This window comes from Boleophthalmus pectinirostris, unplaced genomic scaffold, assembly GCF_026225935.1.
Source record: "Boleophthalmus pectinirostris isolate CB_2022bp ecotype Guang Dong unplaced genomic scaffold, ASM2622593v1 HiC_scaffold_7, whole genome shotgun sequence".
Taxonomy (NCBI): domain Eukaryota; kingdom Metazoa; phylum Chordata; class Actinopteri; order Gobiiformes; family Gobiidae; genus Boleophthalmus; species Boleophthalmus pectinirostris.
This window is the reverse complement of record NW_026571473.1, coordinates 6837038-6855917: the sequence shown is the minus strand read 5'-3', so window position 1 is coordinate 6855917 and position 18880 is coordinate 6837038. Positions and strand designations below refer to the sequence as shown.

General features: G+C 39.2%; 1 protein-coding gene across 1 annotated transcript in view; it reads left to right on the top strand.

The window, feature by feature from the left end:
- ano8b (anoctamin 8b) overlaps positions 1-18603 on the top strand; it is a 123939-nt gene extending 105336 nt beyond the window's left edge. The window contains 8 exon segments of the mRNA XM_020933377.2: positions 5701-5948; positions 7063-7225; positions 10412-10771; positions 12232-12423; positions 13599-13730; positions 15243-15353; positions 17092-17508; positions 17510-18603. Of these exon segments, the coding sequence (XP_020789036.2) occupies positions 5701-5948; positions 7063-7225; positions 10412-10771; positions 12232-12423; positions 13599-13730; positions 15243-15353; positions 17092-17508; positions 17510-17830 (1944 nt within the window). The 3' untranslated portion in view covers positions 17831-18603.
- The last annotated feature ends 277 nt before the right edge of the window (positions 18604-18880 follow it).

Genomic DNA, 18880 nt, shown 5'->3' with positions numbered 1-18880 from the left:
CAGTTCAGATCTGTGGAGAGTCGAAGGAATCATTGTATTTTTGAACAATAGAAACATCTGTAATGAATAAAAGCAAGATGGATATGTTTAAAGTCATAACACGGAACATTCCAGGCAAAGCAATAACACCTCCACGGAGACAAGCAGATAGCCAACCCTCCACCAAAAAAGTTCCGCAGTGCACCTTAAGACCTTACCTCTTTGCGGTCGAAAAATACAAAAATTGTTCCAAGAAAATCGTGATATATATATATATATATATATATATATATATATATATATATATATATATATATATATATATATATAGTATTTGTTGTCATATTTCTCAGCCTTATTTGCAAATACCGTACTAACAAAGATGTAATTAATAGAGATCAACCATTTTGTTTTTGTTTAGAATCCAGAGCAATAGATAAACTCTGATATTTTTGGGCTGATATATAGGGCTGATTTTGATTAGTACCCTCAAATAATGTAATTTAAATGTACTAAAACCTCCACCTCCACCAATAAGAGAGCAGTGTAGTTACATTTTGTACGAATTCAAGTGTTAAAATAAAGCTTTATGTGTATTTTTAGGCAGCAGATCAACCAAAACAAAATAGGCTGGAGATATAAGGCAGGTGCGCTAAAAAGTCTAAATTTCAAGAGGTATATTAGTCTAATAATCAAGCACTTCTCATTTAATTTTTATATCCATTAATTAGGGCCCGAACGATATGGATTTTGTTGCGGCTGATATGATACTGATAAACTGGGAGTTGGAGCTGCCGATAGCCGATATAATTGCCAATATATTTAGTGATGTAAAAATTCACTGTAAATCTTGAATTGTTTAAAAAACTTAGGTTTGGCTCTACAGCCTGTTTATGTTTGGGAGCTACAGCAGCTAATCGCTAACCAATGAGAACCAATGAGCTTCAAAACAGACACATTTCCAAAACTCACCACTCACACCGGCTCCTCTCAGCTCACAAGTCTGCACTAATAAATGTCCTTTTAATCCTGACTCAAACCGAAGCCGCTTGATGGATTGTCAAAGCATTACGGCTATCATAGTCAGGAGCCTCGCGGAGTAAGTCATGTCCTTTTGTCCAACTGAAGCTGACCGCATCAGCGCACACGGACCGAGCTGTTTTTCGTATAGTTTATGCAAATTAGCCATGTGGTTTTAAATTTTGTTTCTGTAAAATGTAAACAAATATGCGTGCGCAAAGTTGCATTAAACACATTATTATTCAGTGTATATTTGAGTCCTCTTCATAGGAAATAAAAAAAACAGACCTAAATTACCCACCCACATTCACTTTCATAATACACATTCACCACGACGTCACGATCTGCAAATGGATCATGGACGCCTGGGTTAAGGGATCAGTCTCAAGTGTCGTCCATTTGTTTCTGTTGTAAATTGTAAATCTCAGTGTTTGGATCTATGTCTGCGGGTGTAAACAAGCGCAAGTGAGTGACGTGACTCTGTGGGGTGTGTTCAGGGACAGTACGGACACACACACAGACAAATGACAGCAGATAAATACTGATGCGGAGCCACATATTAGAACATTTATCTGTCTGTAAATTTGATTAAATGAACATAATGTAGAGAGTCTAAGATTTATAACGAGGTATAACATGCCCACGTGAAATATCGGCCCATATCGGCAAGATTTAGGCTGATAGCCGATATGTTTCCAAGTGCCCATATTGGTTGATAATATCAGCCAACCAATATATCATTTGGGCCCTACCATTAATATTTTGTCCAGGACTGTGTTCCTTAGTGGTTTCAGTGAAAATCAGTAAGTGAATTAGCTGAATATTTGGTATTATTTAGTATTTATATGTAAAACGGCGGATTAAACTCACACATTTAATCTGTATGATGTGCTTCCTAAACTAAAGTGTTACCGAATCTGTATCTGTGGAAACAATCTACCGTTTTGTCTCTCTATTCAAGCCTAGTCTCTGTCGGGGTCTTGGTTTGTCTGGTAGTTTCACCGCTGAGTTTGTGAATGGTTTCCTCGATACACTTCTCACCTCTGTCTCGCTGTGTCTGTCACCTCGAGAGCGCCCCCCCGTGACTCAAGTGTGAACTGCAGCCTGACACTTCACTAATGTGCCACTATCTGAGCTGTGTTTCAGCCCTAGATGGATTTGTGGAGATGCTGTTGACTTGAAAACCTTTCACATGCACTTTAAGCCTTTGTTTGTGCTTTATAAAGAGTAATTTAAGTATAGTGATTATAAAGTAATACTGTTCTTTTTATATTAGTCAAAATTCTGCTCTGAAATATTGTTATTAAAGCTCCTATATTACGCAAAATTGACTCTTGTGAGCTTTAAGCCATGTTATAAATTTTGTTTTGTTTCATTCACACATATTATTAGTCTGTGTACATCTCAAAAATGCTCTGATCCACCTTGTGATGTCATGAAGCTTTAGTATTAGGGAGTAGTAGGGATGTAACAATAACTGAAATATCGTGGTATCGTATCGTCAAAAGTCTCTCAATAGTATCGTGGACTATCACAATATATGAAATTATAAGTCTCATTGCTTAATTATGGTGCAGCAATAGCTAAAAAGCAGAGAGAACTACATAGACCATGATTCTTTGCTCTGTTTCAGTCCAGACTTCATGAAAAAATAACAGTTCTAAGCACTTTTAAATTTTACTCATTTGGATTATGACAGAATCAAGGGCATCTTAAAAGGAAAAAGTATTATTCTCCAAAAAATATCGCAATAAATATCGTACCGTGAGATGTAATATCATGAAAATACCGTACCGAGAGATTTGGATATTGTTACATCCCTAGTATTCAAGTTTACAATTATGCTTTACCTTTAATTCTGTAAAGACTGGCAATTCTAAAGATTAAACTATTCAAATGATTCTAGTGAAATTGTATCGAGTTTAAAAACACAGTGGAGCACGTTGTGTATTACAACATGACATCACAAGTTGGAACAGAGCATTTTGAGCTTTGGAGATGTACAGACTAATAATAAAGGATTAATAATCAAACATGTGTGAATGAAACAAAACAGTGTGAGAGAAGAACAGCCTAAATCTGCAGGGTCTGTGTGGAATCGGTGTATCATTCATTCATTTGTTTTTCAATATAAAACCAAAAATAAGAAAATTAAATTTTCTTCATTATTTGTTTCCAAAACTAAAATGAAAAAACGGGTAACGATTCATTTTTTCAGTTTTCGATTTTGTGTTTAAATGAATAATGGAAAAAACGGATAACGGCTGTTTCCCGTTTCCGTGACTTAAACAGACTTTTGCGCCACATACGGACTGAATCAGGACTGAACCATATCCGACCAGACCGGGACTGCGACCAGGATTTAGACCAGGACCAGACCAGGACTGAGTTCGGGACCAGGACTAGGACTGCGATTGGGACTGAGACCTGGACTGAGACCTGGACTGAGACCTGGACTGAGACCTGGACTGAGACCAGGACTGAGACCTGGACTGAGACCAGGACTGAGGCTGGGATCAGACCAGGACCAGACTGGGACCAGACCGGGACCAAGACCGGGACTGAAAATGGTTTAGTCCTAGTTTAGTCCTGATTTAGTCCTGATTTAGTCCTGGTTCAGTCCTGGTTCAGTCCAGCATCTCCGTTTAAGTCATGGAAAAAGGAAACAGCCGTTATCCGTTTTTTCCATTATTCATTTAAACACAAAATCGAAAACTGAAAAAACAAATCATCAGTTTTTTTCATTTTGGTTTTGGAGACAAATAATGAAGAAAATAGTTCTTTTGTTGTTTTCTTATTTTTGGTTTTATATTGAAAAACGAATGAACAAATGATACACGATTGATTGTGTGTTAAACGTGTGTAAATGAAACAACAACACAACACAACTCCAGGTCTGTTTGTAGTGAGGAAACAACATTATAACACAGATCAGAATGTGTGTGAATCTGCACTACCTCCTTGCGTGTGACTGCTGCAGGCATCTGTTTTTTCCAAGGACTTTTCATTGATTCAGTTGTACTTTGTGTATATGTGATGTTACTGCAGTGGCCCGGTGCTCTCAAACCATCAGCACTCTTCAACTGCAAAAATGCTGCTTTAGAGCTTCATATTTCTGTTTAGTTCAACTCTGTGATGGTTTTTAGTGCTAAAGCTGCAACTTCACTAATGTTTTTAATGGAATATGAGAATTCTGCTGTCCTTTCACTTCAGTCCAGTATGGAGAGTACATGATCAATACTCATGTTCTTTTCTTTATCAGTGACATAAAAGATGATATATTACACTAGTACTTTGCTACTTCATATTGGCCATGGCATATTATAAAAAATATTACCATACTGCTGCAAAATTGGTGGTTTAAAAATATTAAATAAAATGCTGTTTAAAGGTGCACTGTGTAACTTTTCTGGAGAGGGTCCGCAACCTGTTTGTTTCCATGGAGATATTAATGCTTTGGTTTAAACTGTCCACTGTATGGTAATCTGTCTTGCATTTATTCAGCTGCAGGTGTTATTTATTGCTCAGTTTATGTTAGTTAGTTTATGTTTATGTTATGTTTATGGTCATACTGTGGAACATTCTAGGCACATCTCCATGGAGACAAGCAGGTGACGGACCCTACACCATACAGGTTACATAGTGCATCTTTAATATTTTATTTATACATAGATGTATCTGCACTTCATGTTACAGTCCAGTCACGTTTACTGCTATTTAAACCTCAATCAAGACACTGAATGGGCTCATTTTAAGTCTGATTATTGCCATCAAGATAACTTTTAAATTATCTTTAATTCTAGCTTCAGTTTTCACTTAAACTTCCCATATTATGCTGTTTTCTGATCTATGTTATAATGTTGTTTTCTCATCACAAACAGACCTGGAGTTGAGTTCTGTTTCATTCGTAGTTTAAACACGCATACAAGAATTCTTCTCTCAAACAGAAAACACTCACTGTGATTTTAAACTATACACCTTCACTAGAATCATTTGGATGATTTCAGGCCTGGTATTGCCAATCTTTACTGAACAAAAGCTAAAAGGTAGCTGTTAACTTGAAAACTACAGATTCATGAAAGTGGAACAGAGCAGTGTTTCCCAAACTTTTTGTCTGGGGAACCATATTTTAAAAGTCACAAACCTTCACGACCCAAGTCAATAGACATAATTCATAAATCACAAAATAAAGGTGGATTTGACCATTATTGAACATTAATGAGGATATTTTTTTTTGTTGATTGACTGATCGTGTCTCTCTGAACAATTAGTATTACTCAAGTTTGAAACAATGAAAAACGGCAATAAAAGGATCCATGAGTCGACTATTTGGACATTAAATGTAGAACATTTCTTTTTCTTTTCAACATTAGATTGAACAGAAATAATGGAACAAAATAGGCTGTAGAACTGTGTATTGCAGATCTACATGCAGATTGTGACAAGGAGACAAGGTGACCCACCTGAGGGTCGAGAACCGGTCTTTGGGGAACAATGGAACAGAACATTTAGAGCTTTGGAGATGTAGACACACTAATAATTCAGGATTACTCAAACATGTGAATGAAACAAAACACAACTCCAGGTCTGTTTTTGATGAGGTAACAACTAACATGTAACTAATCTAACATGGCTTAAAGTTCACAAGAGTGAATTTTGTGTAAGATAGAACCTTTAATTCTTTATGATTTGTGTCCGTAGATGCTGGCGACTCTGCTGATCATCCGTCAGTTCCTTCAGAATGTGAAGGAGGTGCTGCAGCCTTACCTGTACGAGCGCCACAGACTGGGGGAGCTCACAGCGCGCGCCGTCTGGGACCTGCTCCTGTCGGTCCTGTCAAAGTACGCACGTCTGGCGGCAGGAAAGGCCCAGCTCAGCCCCCCAGAGCAGCAGCACCTGTCAGCGGGGAGAGGGGGGACCAGGACAGGGGGCGGCCAGGGGGACAGGAGGTACGGAAATGTGGAGAGGAGAGTTTTAACATTTTATAATGATGAGCACATTTATATGTATGTACACAGTTTTGCACTTTAATCATTAGTCTTATACAACTTATGTTTTCATTTAATTTGTTTTGTTTACTTTATGTCAGCAGTATTTTTAAGACCGTGTTTACATTATTTATTACAGTGGTGTTTAGGTTTGGCGACATTTTTCTTCCTTTGGATTCTTTGAATTTTAGGCAAACATTTAACAAACTAAAACTAAAACAAAATTTACAAAAACAAAAGTACATTTATACAAGTGCATTTATATTTTATTATGACCTGTGTTGCTGTCAGTATTTTTCTGACTATAAGTCACAATTTTTTCACGATTTGTGTGTTTCCTGCAACTTATACTACGAGGTGACTTATATGTTAAAATGTTCACACTAACAGCCACAAGAGGCTCTAGTCTTGTGTGTCAATATCTGCTGCTCCTGTTCCTCCTGTATCACTGTCACCTGGATCTATTGCATATGTCTCCTGCATGTGGCCTGCTGCAAGTAGCGAAATGTGCAGGTGAAAACGGTAATCGAGCAGCAGAAAGAAAGTTTGGAGTGAGCGAGAACCTTGTGAGGGACTGACGGAAAGCGGGGATGGAGAACACAGCTTCACAGTAACCAGGAGGGTGCACCTTGCAACTTTCCTGGAAGTCACTGGATGGATGGACAAAGCCTGAACTTCAGTGACAACCAAAACCATCCTGTCGGGATTCAGAAATGCCGGAATAATTCTAACTGGAACTGATCTGTCTGTTGATGGCTACACAGAAGAGGAAGCGGCGCTCTGTTTACCTCCAGAGGTTGCGGACTTGCTCAGAAATGACACAGAGGATGAAGAATTCAATGGATTCACACTATCACTGTCTCAAACACCACATTCATAATATCACTCTCAAACACCACATTCATATTATCACTCTGTCAAACACCACATTCACACTAGCTAAGGTGTGTGAAGTGTCTTAACCAAGGGTGAAACATGCTGAACCACTGAGTTTGTGGGCAAATGCTCTACCACTAATTTTGACTAGACTTAAAAAAAGATGATAGTAAAATCCCTGTGACTGTTTTTCATTCAGGGAGAAGAAGTGTCTGAACGGGGGCTGTGGGGTCCCGGGGGAGGAGGAGGAGGGAGGAGAGAAGGACGAGGCGGACAGTGGACGGTTCAGTGAAGGGGAGACAGAGGAGGAGAGCCTGTTAGACTGTGGACTTAAGCTTCGCAAAGTCAGCTTCATGGATAAGGTAACACACACCTCCACCTCCATCTGTAAATGTGTTTTTTAACGATAGAATCAGGTTAAGTTGAAAGATTTTAACATAATAATTCATAACTTTTTTATTACAAACCAGAAAAATTTGATTTGATGAGTAGCTATGACTTAACGGTAAACTGTGTAACTTTTTGGTTGGGGGTCAGCTTCTTGTTTCTATGGATATGTCATTGCTCTGCCTGGAATGTTCCACAGTATGACATTAAACAGCTTTACCTTAGATTTATTCCATTACAGGTGGTTTTATAGCTCAAAATTATCAAGAAAAACATCATTCTGACTGTGAATGGGGTCGCCTCTCCACAGATCTGACCTGTAACTTGCACTGTTTTGGTTTCCATGAAGACAGAAAGAGTTAATACCACACTGTGATACATTCCAGTCAATTCCAAAGCAGTAACATCTGTATGGAGAAAAGCATTTGACGGACCCTCCACCAGAAAAGTTACACAAAGCTCCTTTAGGAATTAAGAATTGCTTCTAAAATGTAAATTTTTCGCTGAAGTTTAACTTGATGAATTTTAAACATATTAGAAATTCTTTAATTACAGTTGAGGCGTCATATACGTATTTTAATGCTATGATTGTCTCTCATCTTCGATATTGTATTATGCGCTGGTGTCAGGCATGTAAAAAGTTGTTAGAAACATTGTATAAATGAGCACTAAAAATCCATGACAAAAAGCCTCACCTGCACCACCACAGCACACACCAATACTTGTCAAATAAAAATTGCTAAATTTTGATAACTTTCTTAATTTTAATCAAATGTTAACATTATTTAAAATCATTCATCGCTCAGCTCAGCATAAGTTTGTGGTGCTCACTTCAGAGAAAACCTGCAGAGCCACATGGTCCACAGCCAGAGGAGAGTGTCGTGTTCCAAGATGCAGAACCTCATTTGGTCAATCATCATTCTCATATTGAGCCATAAGCGTCTGGAACAGCCTCCCACATGAAATTATATCATGTACTAACTATGAAATGTTTGCATGTCTGACCAAACAATGGCTTTTACCCAAACAAACTTGTACACATTAATCTGTCCTGTACGAATGCAGCAATATGAAGTGTAAATATGTAAATAATGTATGGATGTGGTGACTGAGACTGAATGGGACTATAGTTTTACTTACTGATTGACTGGATGAATGATTGCATCACTATACATTGTATTGTATTTTATTGACATTCATGCTATTTATGACATCAACCTGTCCAGGGACTGAAGGTGGAAATTAGCAAGTTTTCTATAACCTAGCACAAGCACATGACGTCTTTGTTTAGCTCATTGTTTTTATGTGCATTGTCCCTGATAAATAAGCAAATAAACTAAACTAAACTATATCCAACTGTGACATCTATTGACGTTATTAATTCAATCCTTCAATTCTGAAATATGTACACTTCACATTTGACAGTTCTAGAGACTAGCAGCATCATTTCTTCTCCCTAAATACCACTAATGGACTAACCACCACAATTTTCAGCTAAAGTTATTTTAAAATACCACATTTCATTTTCAAGTTGACTAACCCCAAACTCCCCCTGGGCAGTGTATTTTATGTGTATTTTATGGACTATGTCCCTGTTAAATGACTGTATAACTGTAGTTTATTAGTGCTGGTTGAGAAACTGGCAGCTCCTGTTGTATCAAGCATTTATTTTTAACAATGTAACAACAAACCTTATTAGTTTCAATTCAAGTTTTGATTTTGTTTTTTAGAATAAATAATTAGATTTAGATGTAATGTTATTAAGATTTTAACACATAAATTAGAGGGACATTTACTCAAATTTACTAGAATGCAAAGTGCTAACTAATACAACTACAATTGTACAACAACTCACCCTTATGTAACAGATAATACTCCCTACACCTGTACAGCAACTCACCCTTATGTAACAGATAATACTCCCTACAACTGTACAACAAATCACCTTTATGTAACAGATAATACTCCCTACAACTGTACAACAACTCACCCTTATGTAACAGATAATACTCCCTACAACTGTACAACAACTCACCCTTATGTAACAGATAATACTCCCTACAACTGTACAACAACTCACCCTTATGTAACAGATAATACTCCCTACAACTGTACAAGTCACCTTTATGTAACAGATAATACTCCATACAACTGTACAACAACTCATCCTTATGTAACAGATAATACTCCCTACAACTGTACAACAACTCACCCTTATGTAACAGATAATACTCCCTACAACTGTACAACAAATCACCTTATGTAACAGATAATACTCCCTACAACTGTACAACAACTCACCCTTATGTAACAGATAATACTCCCTACAACTGTACAACAACTCACCCTTATGTAACAGATAATACTCCCTACAACTGTACAACAACTCACCTTTATGTAACAGATAATACTCCCTACAACTGTACAACAAATCACCTTATGTAACAGATACTCATACAACTGTACAACAACTCACCCTTATGTAACAGATAATACTCCCTACAACTGTACAACAACTCACCCTTATGTAACAGATAATACTCCCTACAACTGTACAACAACTCACCCTTATGTAACAGATAATACTCCCTACAACTGTACAACAACTCACCCTTATGTAACAGATAATACTCCCTACAACTGTACAACAACTCACCCTTATGTAACAGATAATACTCCCTACAACTGTACAACAACTCACCCTTATGTAACAGATAATACTCCCTACAACTGTACAACAACTCACCTTATGTAACAGATAATACTCCCTACAACTGTACAACAACTCACCCTTATGTAACAGATAATACTCCTACAACTGTACAACAACTGTAACAGATAATACTCCCTACAACTGTACAACAACTCACCCTTATCTAACAGATAACCTTATGTTCTGTCAATAGGTTGTATAGTTGTATGCCTTATTTGACATCTCTATTTTTGCTACTTATTTTTTATTTATTATTATTTTTTGCTCTTTATTATATTGAGATGTGTGAGCTACTGTGTCCAAATAATTTCCCTTGTGGATCAATAAAGTTTGTCTAAATGTAAATCCTTTTCCAGTCTTCAGTCACAGATTGCAGCGCCCCTAGTGGTGACACTACAGATGACATACATTTGCATCGTAGTTTGAACTGCCCTGTGTGTTGACCCAGGTGGAGCGCAGACCCCCCACCTGCAGCGCGCCCATGGACAGCAGTTTCCTGGAGGAGGGCAGCCCCACCATGGTGGAGAAGGGCATGGACGGCGCCTCCATGTTCGAAATGTGCGACGACGAAGATGACAACGGGATCCACGACGTGAAGGAGACGAGCTCGTCGGAGACCCCCGCCCCTCCCTCCTCCTCCTCCTCCTCCTCGGAGAGCGCGGCGGCAGTGAGGCAGAGGAGGAGGGCCAGGAGCGAAGAGCGCGGAGACAGTAAGGGCAAAAGGGACTCGTGGATGGACCCCCCGGAGGAGAGGGAGAGTACTACACTGACACAGGCCGAGATAGAGAGCTGTATGCAGACGTATGGGGTAAGAGTTTGGTAATAGAATGTTACATGTTGGTTTGCACTCTCACGTTCAGTTTTTTTCACCAACAATATAAACGTAGCGCAGAAACATCCTACTCTGTTCATAGTTTGCAGTGACATCATGCCCTCCCACAGGCAAAGTATTAACATCTCCATGAATGTGGCAGACCCGCTACCAAAAATGTTACATAGTGTACCAAAAAGATAGATTTACTTTAAAATATATTAAAAATCCTTGATAAATAAATGTACTGGCTGTTGCTGGGTGTCATGTTTGTACTGTACAGAGAGAGTAGACCATCTGTGGTTCTTGGATCCGACAAGGCAAGACAAGGCAAGTTTATTTGTAGAGCACAATTTGTACACAAAGTAATTCAAAGTGAAGAAATACATCAACATCACAATACAAACAAATCAAAACGTAAGTAATCATAAAATTAAAAAGAGAGAGACACATTAAATTAGAGAGAAGAGTGCGGAGTGAAAAATGAAAACCTTTCAGTCTTATGTAGCTGAACAGAACTGGTGTGAGCCTGGATTTAAGCAGAGTCAAAGTAGAGGCCTGTCACACATCTTTAAGAAGACTGTTCCAGGTTTTAGCTGCATGAATCTGAAATGCTGACTCCCCGTGTTTAGTCCTGACTCTGGGAACCAGCAGGAGGCCGGTCCCTGAGCTCCTCAGAGTGCGAGATGGTTCATGTGGGTCTAACATGTCAGAGATGTACTTTGGTGCTAGGTCATGGAGAGACTTGTACACAAGCAGAGCTGCTTTAAAGTCTCTGAGCCACAGGGGGCAGTGCAGAGACACAGAACTCGTGCTCGTACTTCCTGGTTCAAGCCGGGACCTAAGCTGCAGTTTTCTTGATCTACTGCAGCGTCTCACAACTTGTTTGGAGAGGCCAGCGAACAGACCATAACAGTAATCTAACCTACTGGAGATAAACACATGGATAAGTCTGTCCAAGTCTGCTTTAGACAGAATACCTTTGATTTTTGCGATGTTTTTAGGTGATAAAAGGCTGCAGAGTTATTGATTTGATGTGGCTATTGAAGTTCAGGTCCGAGTCCATTATTACCCCTACATTTCTAGCCTGATTTGAAGATTTTAGAGAGAGAGACTGGAGGTGACTGCTGACACTGTCTCTATGTTTCTGTGGGCCAAATACTATGACTTGTGTCTTGTCTGAGTTTAGCTGGAGAAAGTTGTTTTGCATCCACACACTGATCTGTTGGATGCTGTGGCAGTATCCACTGGTCCATAGTCCCCTGCTGCCAGTCTGCTACTTGGAAAACCTCTATCCTTGTCTTTTTATCATTTAATAACAAAACTAGTCTCTTGTCAGTACAGCACAAAAAGAAATGGACTTTATTGACTTAAATTATGGGCTGTTATCTTTGCATTTTTCACAGTGTGTTTGATTTTAGATTTTAATTACAACCTCCTCTTCCCCCCTCCCTCAGGATACGTTCCAGGACTACCAGGAGATGTTCGTACAGTTTGGATACGTGGTCCTCTTCTCCTCGGCGTTCCCTCTGGCCGCCATGTGTGCGCTCATCAACAACATCATCGAGATCCGGAGTGACGCGTTCAAACTCTGCACCGGACTCCAGAGACCGTTTGGGATCAGAGTGGAAAGCATCGGACAGTGGCAGGTCTGGAGTCCGTGGATCTCTTCACTTGTCCTAATGTAGTTTTGGGGTGGTCTGTTCAAGTTCAGGTTTAGTCCTGCTCTAGTCTTGGTTTAGTTCTGGTCTATTATTCTTATTCATTTATTCAGTTCTGGGTTTAGTCTAAATTTCTTTCTATCAATACAACATCAATTACAACATTCCTTATACAACTGTCGCTTGTCAGGTAGAAATAAGATCTTCTGGTTGCCTGTGTATTTACTGGTAAAATTGGGGCCACTGAGAGAATAAGATGGGGAACCACAGCACTAGACAATAGCCACGTTTACATGATATTTTTAATTCTGAATTAATTGTTCTGAATTTAATAGTTGGGAATTAAAAGATTCTCCTTTGAGTTTACATAGAAATAACAATTGAGGTTTACATGGAACACACGTCGACTTTATTTAATTCTGCTCAACGTCTGGGTGGCGGGAAGGGTTCTGATTGGACAGAGACATCAATGTATTTATGTCAACCGGAATAAAACACACACTTCAGCTGCTTCCGGCTGTTTGTCGTTACGTCACAGACACAAACATGACCCAAACTTTTGTCGCAGTCGTTCTGATGATAATTAAGCTCGAGCTCGAGAGTTCTTGCACTTTATCACGCTTTATGTCTGTCAGCTGAGGAGGGGAAGGGAAGTGTGTTTGAGTCAACAGTTGCTCTACCTCAGCCCACTCCCGCATCCTGCTCACAAATCCAAAGAGCAGTGGATGAAAGTCCAAAACCAGGCCTGGTGGAGCCGGATCGTCCAGATCGCGTCAGAAGGGCGACACAACGAGCATGCGCAAATATTTTTAAGAAGAAAAAATGTTTACATGATGAAGGAATAAATTAATTCGTCTTCAAAATCTGAATAAACCCACTTAGTTTGGAATTAATTCCGAATAATCATTTTCATTATGAATTAAGTGTTTACATGGTCTTTTTAAAGTGGAATTAATTTTTATTCAGAATTAACTTATTTTTATTTGGAATTAAAGCTCTCATACAAATGTGGCAAATGGGGGTGTGGGGACGTTGTCAAATTTTAAATATTGCATTTGTGATTAGATTTGCAATTTGCAAGTTTTAAAATGAAACTCACTTCAGCATTCACATTTTAAATACATCTCTCTTACCTCTTTTTCTCTTTTTTATTCCTTTCTCAGACTGCTATGGAGGTGATGGGTCTGATCGCCATCATAGTGAACTGTTACCTGATTGGTCAGTGCGGTCAGCTGCAGAGGCTCTTCCCCTGGCTCAGCCCCGAAATGGCCATCATCTCCATCGTCATCCTGGAGGTGCAATATAAGGGTTTAAAAATGTCCACTTTTCCACAAAATCAAAATGATGATCGAAATGTTGTATCTTAGCAACACTAGTGCTTATTGAGCAATTTTTTGTGGCCATTAAAACTTATTTCAGTATTGTAGAATCATTTACAATCCCTCTTTAAAGTGCATTTGAGAGGTTAAACTACACATTTTATCAAAACATAGTTAACATCATTATAAAAATATTTAGTTTTTCCTTTGTTTTTAATTGGTTAATGTTCACCACTACTACACTCATCTTTTTTCCCCTCAAACTTCCACTTAACTGATGTAAAACTGTGAATAATATTGACCACAGGTGCTATCCAACCATAACAAGTCATATTTAGAAAAACATGGAAACTTGTCATATGCATTTTAGTTGAAACTTCTCATTGTGGGACAGAGTGGCAGTATCTTATCTTCTGTGCTTTAACCTTTCATTTATTTGAGTGCAGACTTTCACGGCCTCCTCAGTTTCCCTCTCCATGATGTAATAACTTTAGAGTGAATAAAACATGCACAGTAACAGCTCCATGAGGGCCATAAAATCCTCATTTGTTAAGCCTGACTTCTCTATCAGGCCAGGACAGAGCTCCAGGCTGTTTATCTACTTTTAAATATAGATACCACAGACTGGGGCTAGAAGTGTGAAAATCTTAAAGTGATAATATGTAACTTTCTGAAAGAGGAAAGTCACCTGTATGTTTAGAAATAGAAATAAACATTTAAAACTATTCTCCATGGAGATAGATAGGTTTGTGCTGTAATGTGGAATATTATAGCCAAATAAACAACATTTCCACGGAAACAAGCAGGATGAGACCTTCCTCCAGGCCAAATAAGAGTCAGGTTTGTGGAGATGCAAACCCACTCAGAATAAGAAAGTATATTTTTCCTTTTTTCCGTGCAATAAAAACATGTATAATGAAAAAGCATTGTGTATTTTTGTCCAAACATTTCATACAATGGCTTTAAAGAACAGCAGTAGGAGAATAAAAGAAGAACTATTATCAATATTAAAGCTACATCAGGATATTTTGAATAAAAATGATAATACAGGGAATTGCCTGGGTAGTGTGTTTCAGGTATATTTGCCCCTGTAATATTAAAAGCAACACTATGTAACCTTCTGGAGGTGTCACATTACCTGCATGATTCCACAGAAATAGAAAGTTAAAACCATACTTAAGAACATTTTTCATGGACATTATGTGTTAAAGATGTTGTTTCTTTGACTATAATCTGTGGAAACAAGCCTGCAGGCCCTCCTCAAGGCCAAATATAGTCAGGTTTATAAAGATGTAAGCGCAATATGGAGGCATGTTTCCCTAGATGTTTCTATGTAATAAACACAACCAAAATAGAAAAAAAAAAAAAAAAACAGAGACAAAACATGCATTATTTTTTTGCTAAAAGGATACATACTGGATTTCTGTAATATACTACCTCAATCAAGGTAACATGTAACAACAATGACATATTTATTGTTCTTTCCAGCACTTTGCGATGCTCCTGAAGTACATCATCCATGTAGCGATCCCGGACATCCCATCGTGGGTCAAAGAGGAGATGGCCAAACTGGACTATCAGCGCAGGGAGGCGTTCAAGGTAACACAGGAAATCACACAATCGTAGTTTCCTCTTCCAAATGGGTCTCTGGGTCATTCATCACGGGTATTGTGAATCAGCAGAGGTGAGTAGAGAAGCCAGAAAAAGCCAGGCAGTTTACATTTTGTCCTGATCCTTTTCTGTTTTTCTGAAATTGTAAAGAGCCCCTCTGTTTGAAAGACTAGCAGTTCCTGTTCTCAATTGAAATAAACTGAAATTGATTAAAATTGTAATCTTCCAGTGTGTGCAAAAATAATCATATTTTATTTTTGGCTACATCGTCCAGCCCGAACTCAGGCCCATTTACAGCGACAAAGATTAATGTGCAGTGTCCCTTTTCAAGTAAAAAAAAACGAAACAAAAAAGCAGATGTAATAAGACTTGTAAATGTAACCATCCAAACATGATTTATTAAGCCTTCAGTGTTCGGTCGAGTTTACACTTAATGCTGCTGACATTATTAAAACCAACTTGGCATAAAATTAGAGACTTTCCTGAGCTTCAAGAATCGGAGCTTTGTGTCGGAGCAGTGAGTTGTGTTGGAGCGGGACACTTAGTCAGGGCTTTGTGCAGAGTCGCACTGCAGCCCTGAGATGGTTTAGTGCTGAGTGCAGAGGATGTCCAGAGGATGTATTGTGTGCAGAGGTGCAGAGGATGTGCAGAGGTACAGAGGCTGAACAAAAGGACGTGAACTGTGATTAATGTAATGCAGAAAAACAGACCAAAGGAAAACTGAAAAATTGTGCTGCCACAACTAAGTTTTGTAAAGTATACAAAAAATATTCACATGTTTTATATCGATACTGTGTCACTAACTGAAGTACCATATTTTCTGGGCTATTAGATGCGCTCTTAAGCCTCTAACCCCATCAAAAAACGGCCGCGCGACTTCAGTAAACTACAAAGCTGCGGAACGGAGGAACGAACCGAAAAAGCAAGTGCAATGTGCCACTTCTAGACACAACTGAACAACTGAGTCACTGCGAACACGCCGACAATCCAGCGATCCCAGACAGCACCCTCCCTACACGCCACAACTGAACAAAGCCCAGAGTCACCGTGAAAGCACCAAACAAAGTCCCACTGACCCATCCAACTGTTGTGTTTCCTTTAAAGTCCAGTGCTGCTTATTTGTGAAAAAAGTTCGAAAATAGACCATTTAATGACAGTGCGTCTTATAATGCAGAGCGCCTAATAGCCCGGAAAATACAGGTATATCAAAATATAAGTACAACACATTTACAAGTTGATGTACTTAAAGGTCCTACATTACACATAATTTGGCTTTAAGCTTTAATCCATGTTAGAATGTTATTTGTGTTTTGTTTCATTCACACATGTTTGAGTAATTCTTTATTATTAGCCTGTCTACATCTCCAAAGCTCAAAATGCTCTGTTCCACCTTGTGATGTCATGAAGGGTTAGTTTTCAAGTTAACAGCTCCTTTTAACTTTAGTTCAGTAGAGATTGGCAATTCCAGGACTAGTTTAGAAGGAGTTTAGGAGTTTAAAAACACACTGGTGCACTTCCTGTATTACCACATGACATCACAAGGTGGAACAGAGTGTTTTCTGTTTAAGAGAAGAACACAGCCTAAATATGCAGGGTTAGTGTGTTAAACATGAATGAAACAAACACAACTCCAGAGATGTTCTTGATGAGGAAACATAACATGGATCAGAAAATAGTGTGATAAGGTCTCTTTAACAAACCTTCTCTTTCTTTTTTTACTTCGTAGAAGCACGAGCGCCAGGCCCAGCAGCACTACCAGCAGCTGCAGAGGAGGAAGAGGGAGGAAGAGGAGCGCCAACGCCAGGCCGAGCACATGGCGCGAAACAGGGACCGAGAACGCGATGAGGGCAAAAGCGACTCCTCCTCTGGAACCGACCACCATCACGACAAGGGCCACGGTAACACCAGCAAGTCCAGACCCGGGGCCGGAGGAGGAGGAGGAGGAGGAGGAGGAGGAGGTGCGGGCGGGGGCAGTTCTTCAGAAAAACCTAAAAGACCTAGTTCTCTTTTGGCAAACAATAACGTAATGAAGCTCAAACAGATCATACCCTTACAAAGCAGAGGGGCCAGGTCTCCACAGTCCCCTACAGGAAGCGAACCCAAACTGCCTGGATTTCTGAGCTTCAAGTTTTTAAAATCGCCAGGAGAATAAGAAAGAAAGCGGAAGTGCGGTTTCTTCTTCATCTGCGAGCACCACAAACACATCTTCATCGTCATCAACAGGTAGCAGCTCAACGGAGCGCTCACAATCACCCAGTAAGGCCTTTAATCCGGGGAAACTATTTAACTTTGGGAAGTCTGAGGGAGGAGGGACCTGTGCGAATGGGGGACAGGTGAGCAGACACGGGGAGCACGCGTCCAGAGCTGATCTGAACGGAATACCTGAAGAAATCCCCTCTCCTGGATCAGACGGAGCGGAGAACGGACATCACACAGACTTAGACACAACAGGGCCCAGAGGGTAAAGAGGGATCATGATCGGAGCAGTATTTAAAGTTGCATTCTGTAACTTTTCTAGTTGAGGGTCCGTCAAATGCTTTTCTCCGTGGAGATGTTATTGCTTTGACTGGAATGTTTCACAGTATGGTATTAAACCTTTTTATCTTCACAGAGACCAAACCAGACCAGGTTACAGGTCAGATCTGTGGAGAGGCGACCACAGTCAGAGTGCCTGTTTTTCCAGGTATTTTTGAGCTATAAAAGCACCTGTAACTTAATAAATTCTGTTTAATGCCATACTGTGGAACAAGTAATGACATATGCATCGAAACAAGCAGGTGGTGGACGCCCAACCAAAAAGTTACACACTGGCTACATGTACACAGATATTTTATACACTGGCATTAAGGGCAGGAAAACAGCAATATATAATAGCTGTGTAACTTAAATACATAAGGTTGGCCCGCATTATTGTTGTGTCTTGGTGCAAGGCACTTAATCCTAGCTAGGCTGGCGCCACTTAATGCCTGTCTGGTCCCTTTTGTGGTACAGCACAACAGTAAACAAAGCGGTCGAGGATTTAAAGCCAGAACAAAGAGAATGTTTAGTGAATCTTATCAAGGGAAAGAAGTTATTGTCCTTCTTCCTACGGGATTTGATGCATTACATACATCACGACCAAATAGCAGCGATTGGTTAAATAAAAAAAGTACCCACCTACCGTCAAGCGAACAAATCCTAATGCTGCGAGGTCAGACGGTTTCCATGAAGTGAAACTGGCTGATGAATCAGGCTAAATTAATCCACCTTGACTTGAGTATTTGCAAATTTTGTCAAATACTGTACAATGCTATACACACAATAACAAAAGGGATATTAATAATGTAATATATTAAACTACTATTTCACATATTTTCTTTCATTTGAGTTCTATATTTGACTATATTGTATTGGTTTATAAGCCAATATATACTGTATTTAGTTACTGCTTCATTTAACTTTTAGCAGCCCAATATATTTTTAAATTACATGAATATATGAATTTTGATGTTGATAGTAAACATACCTACAGATAC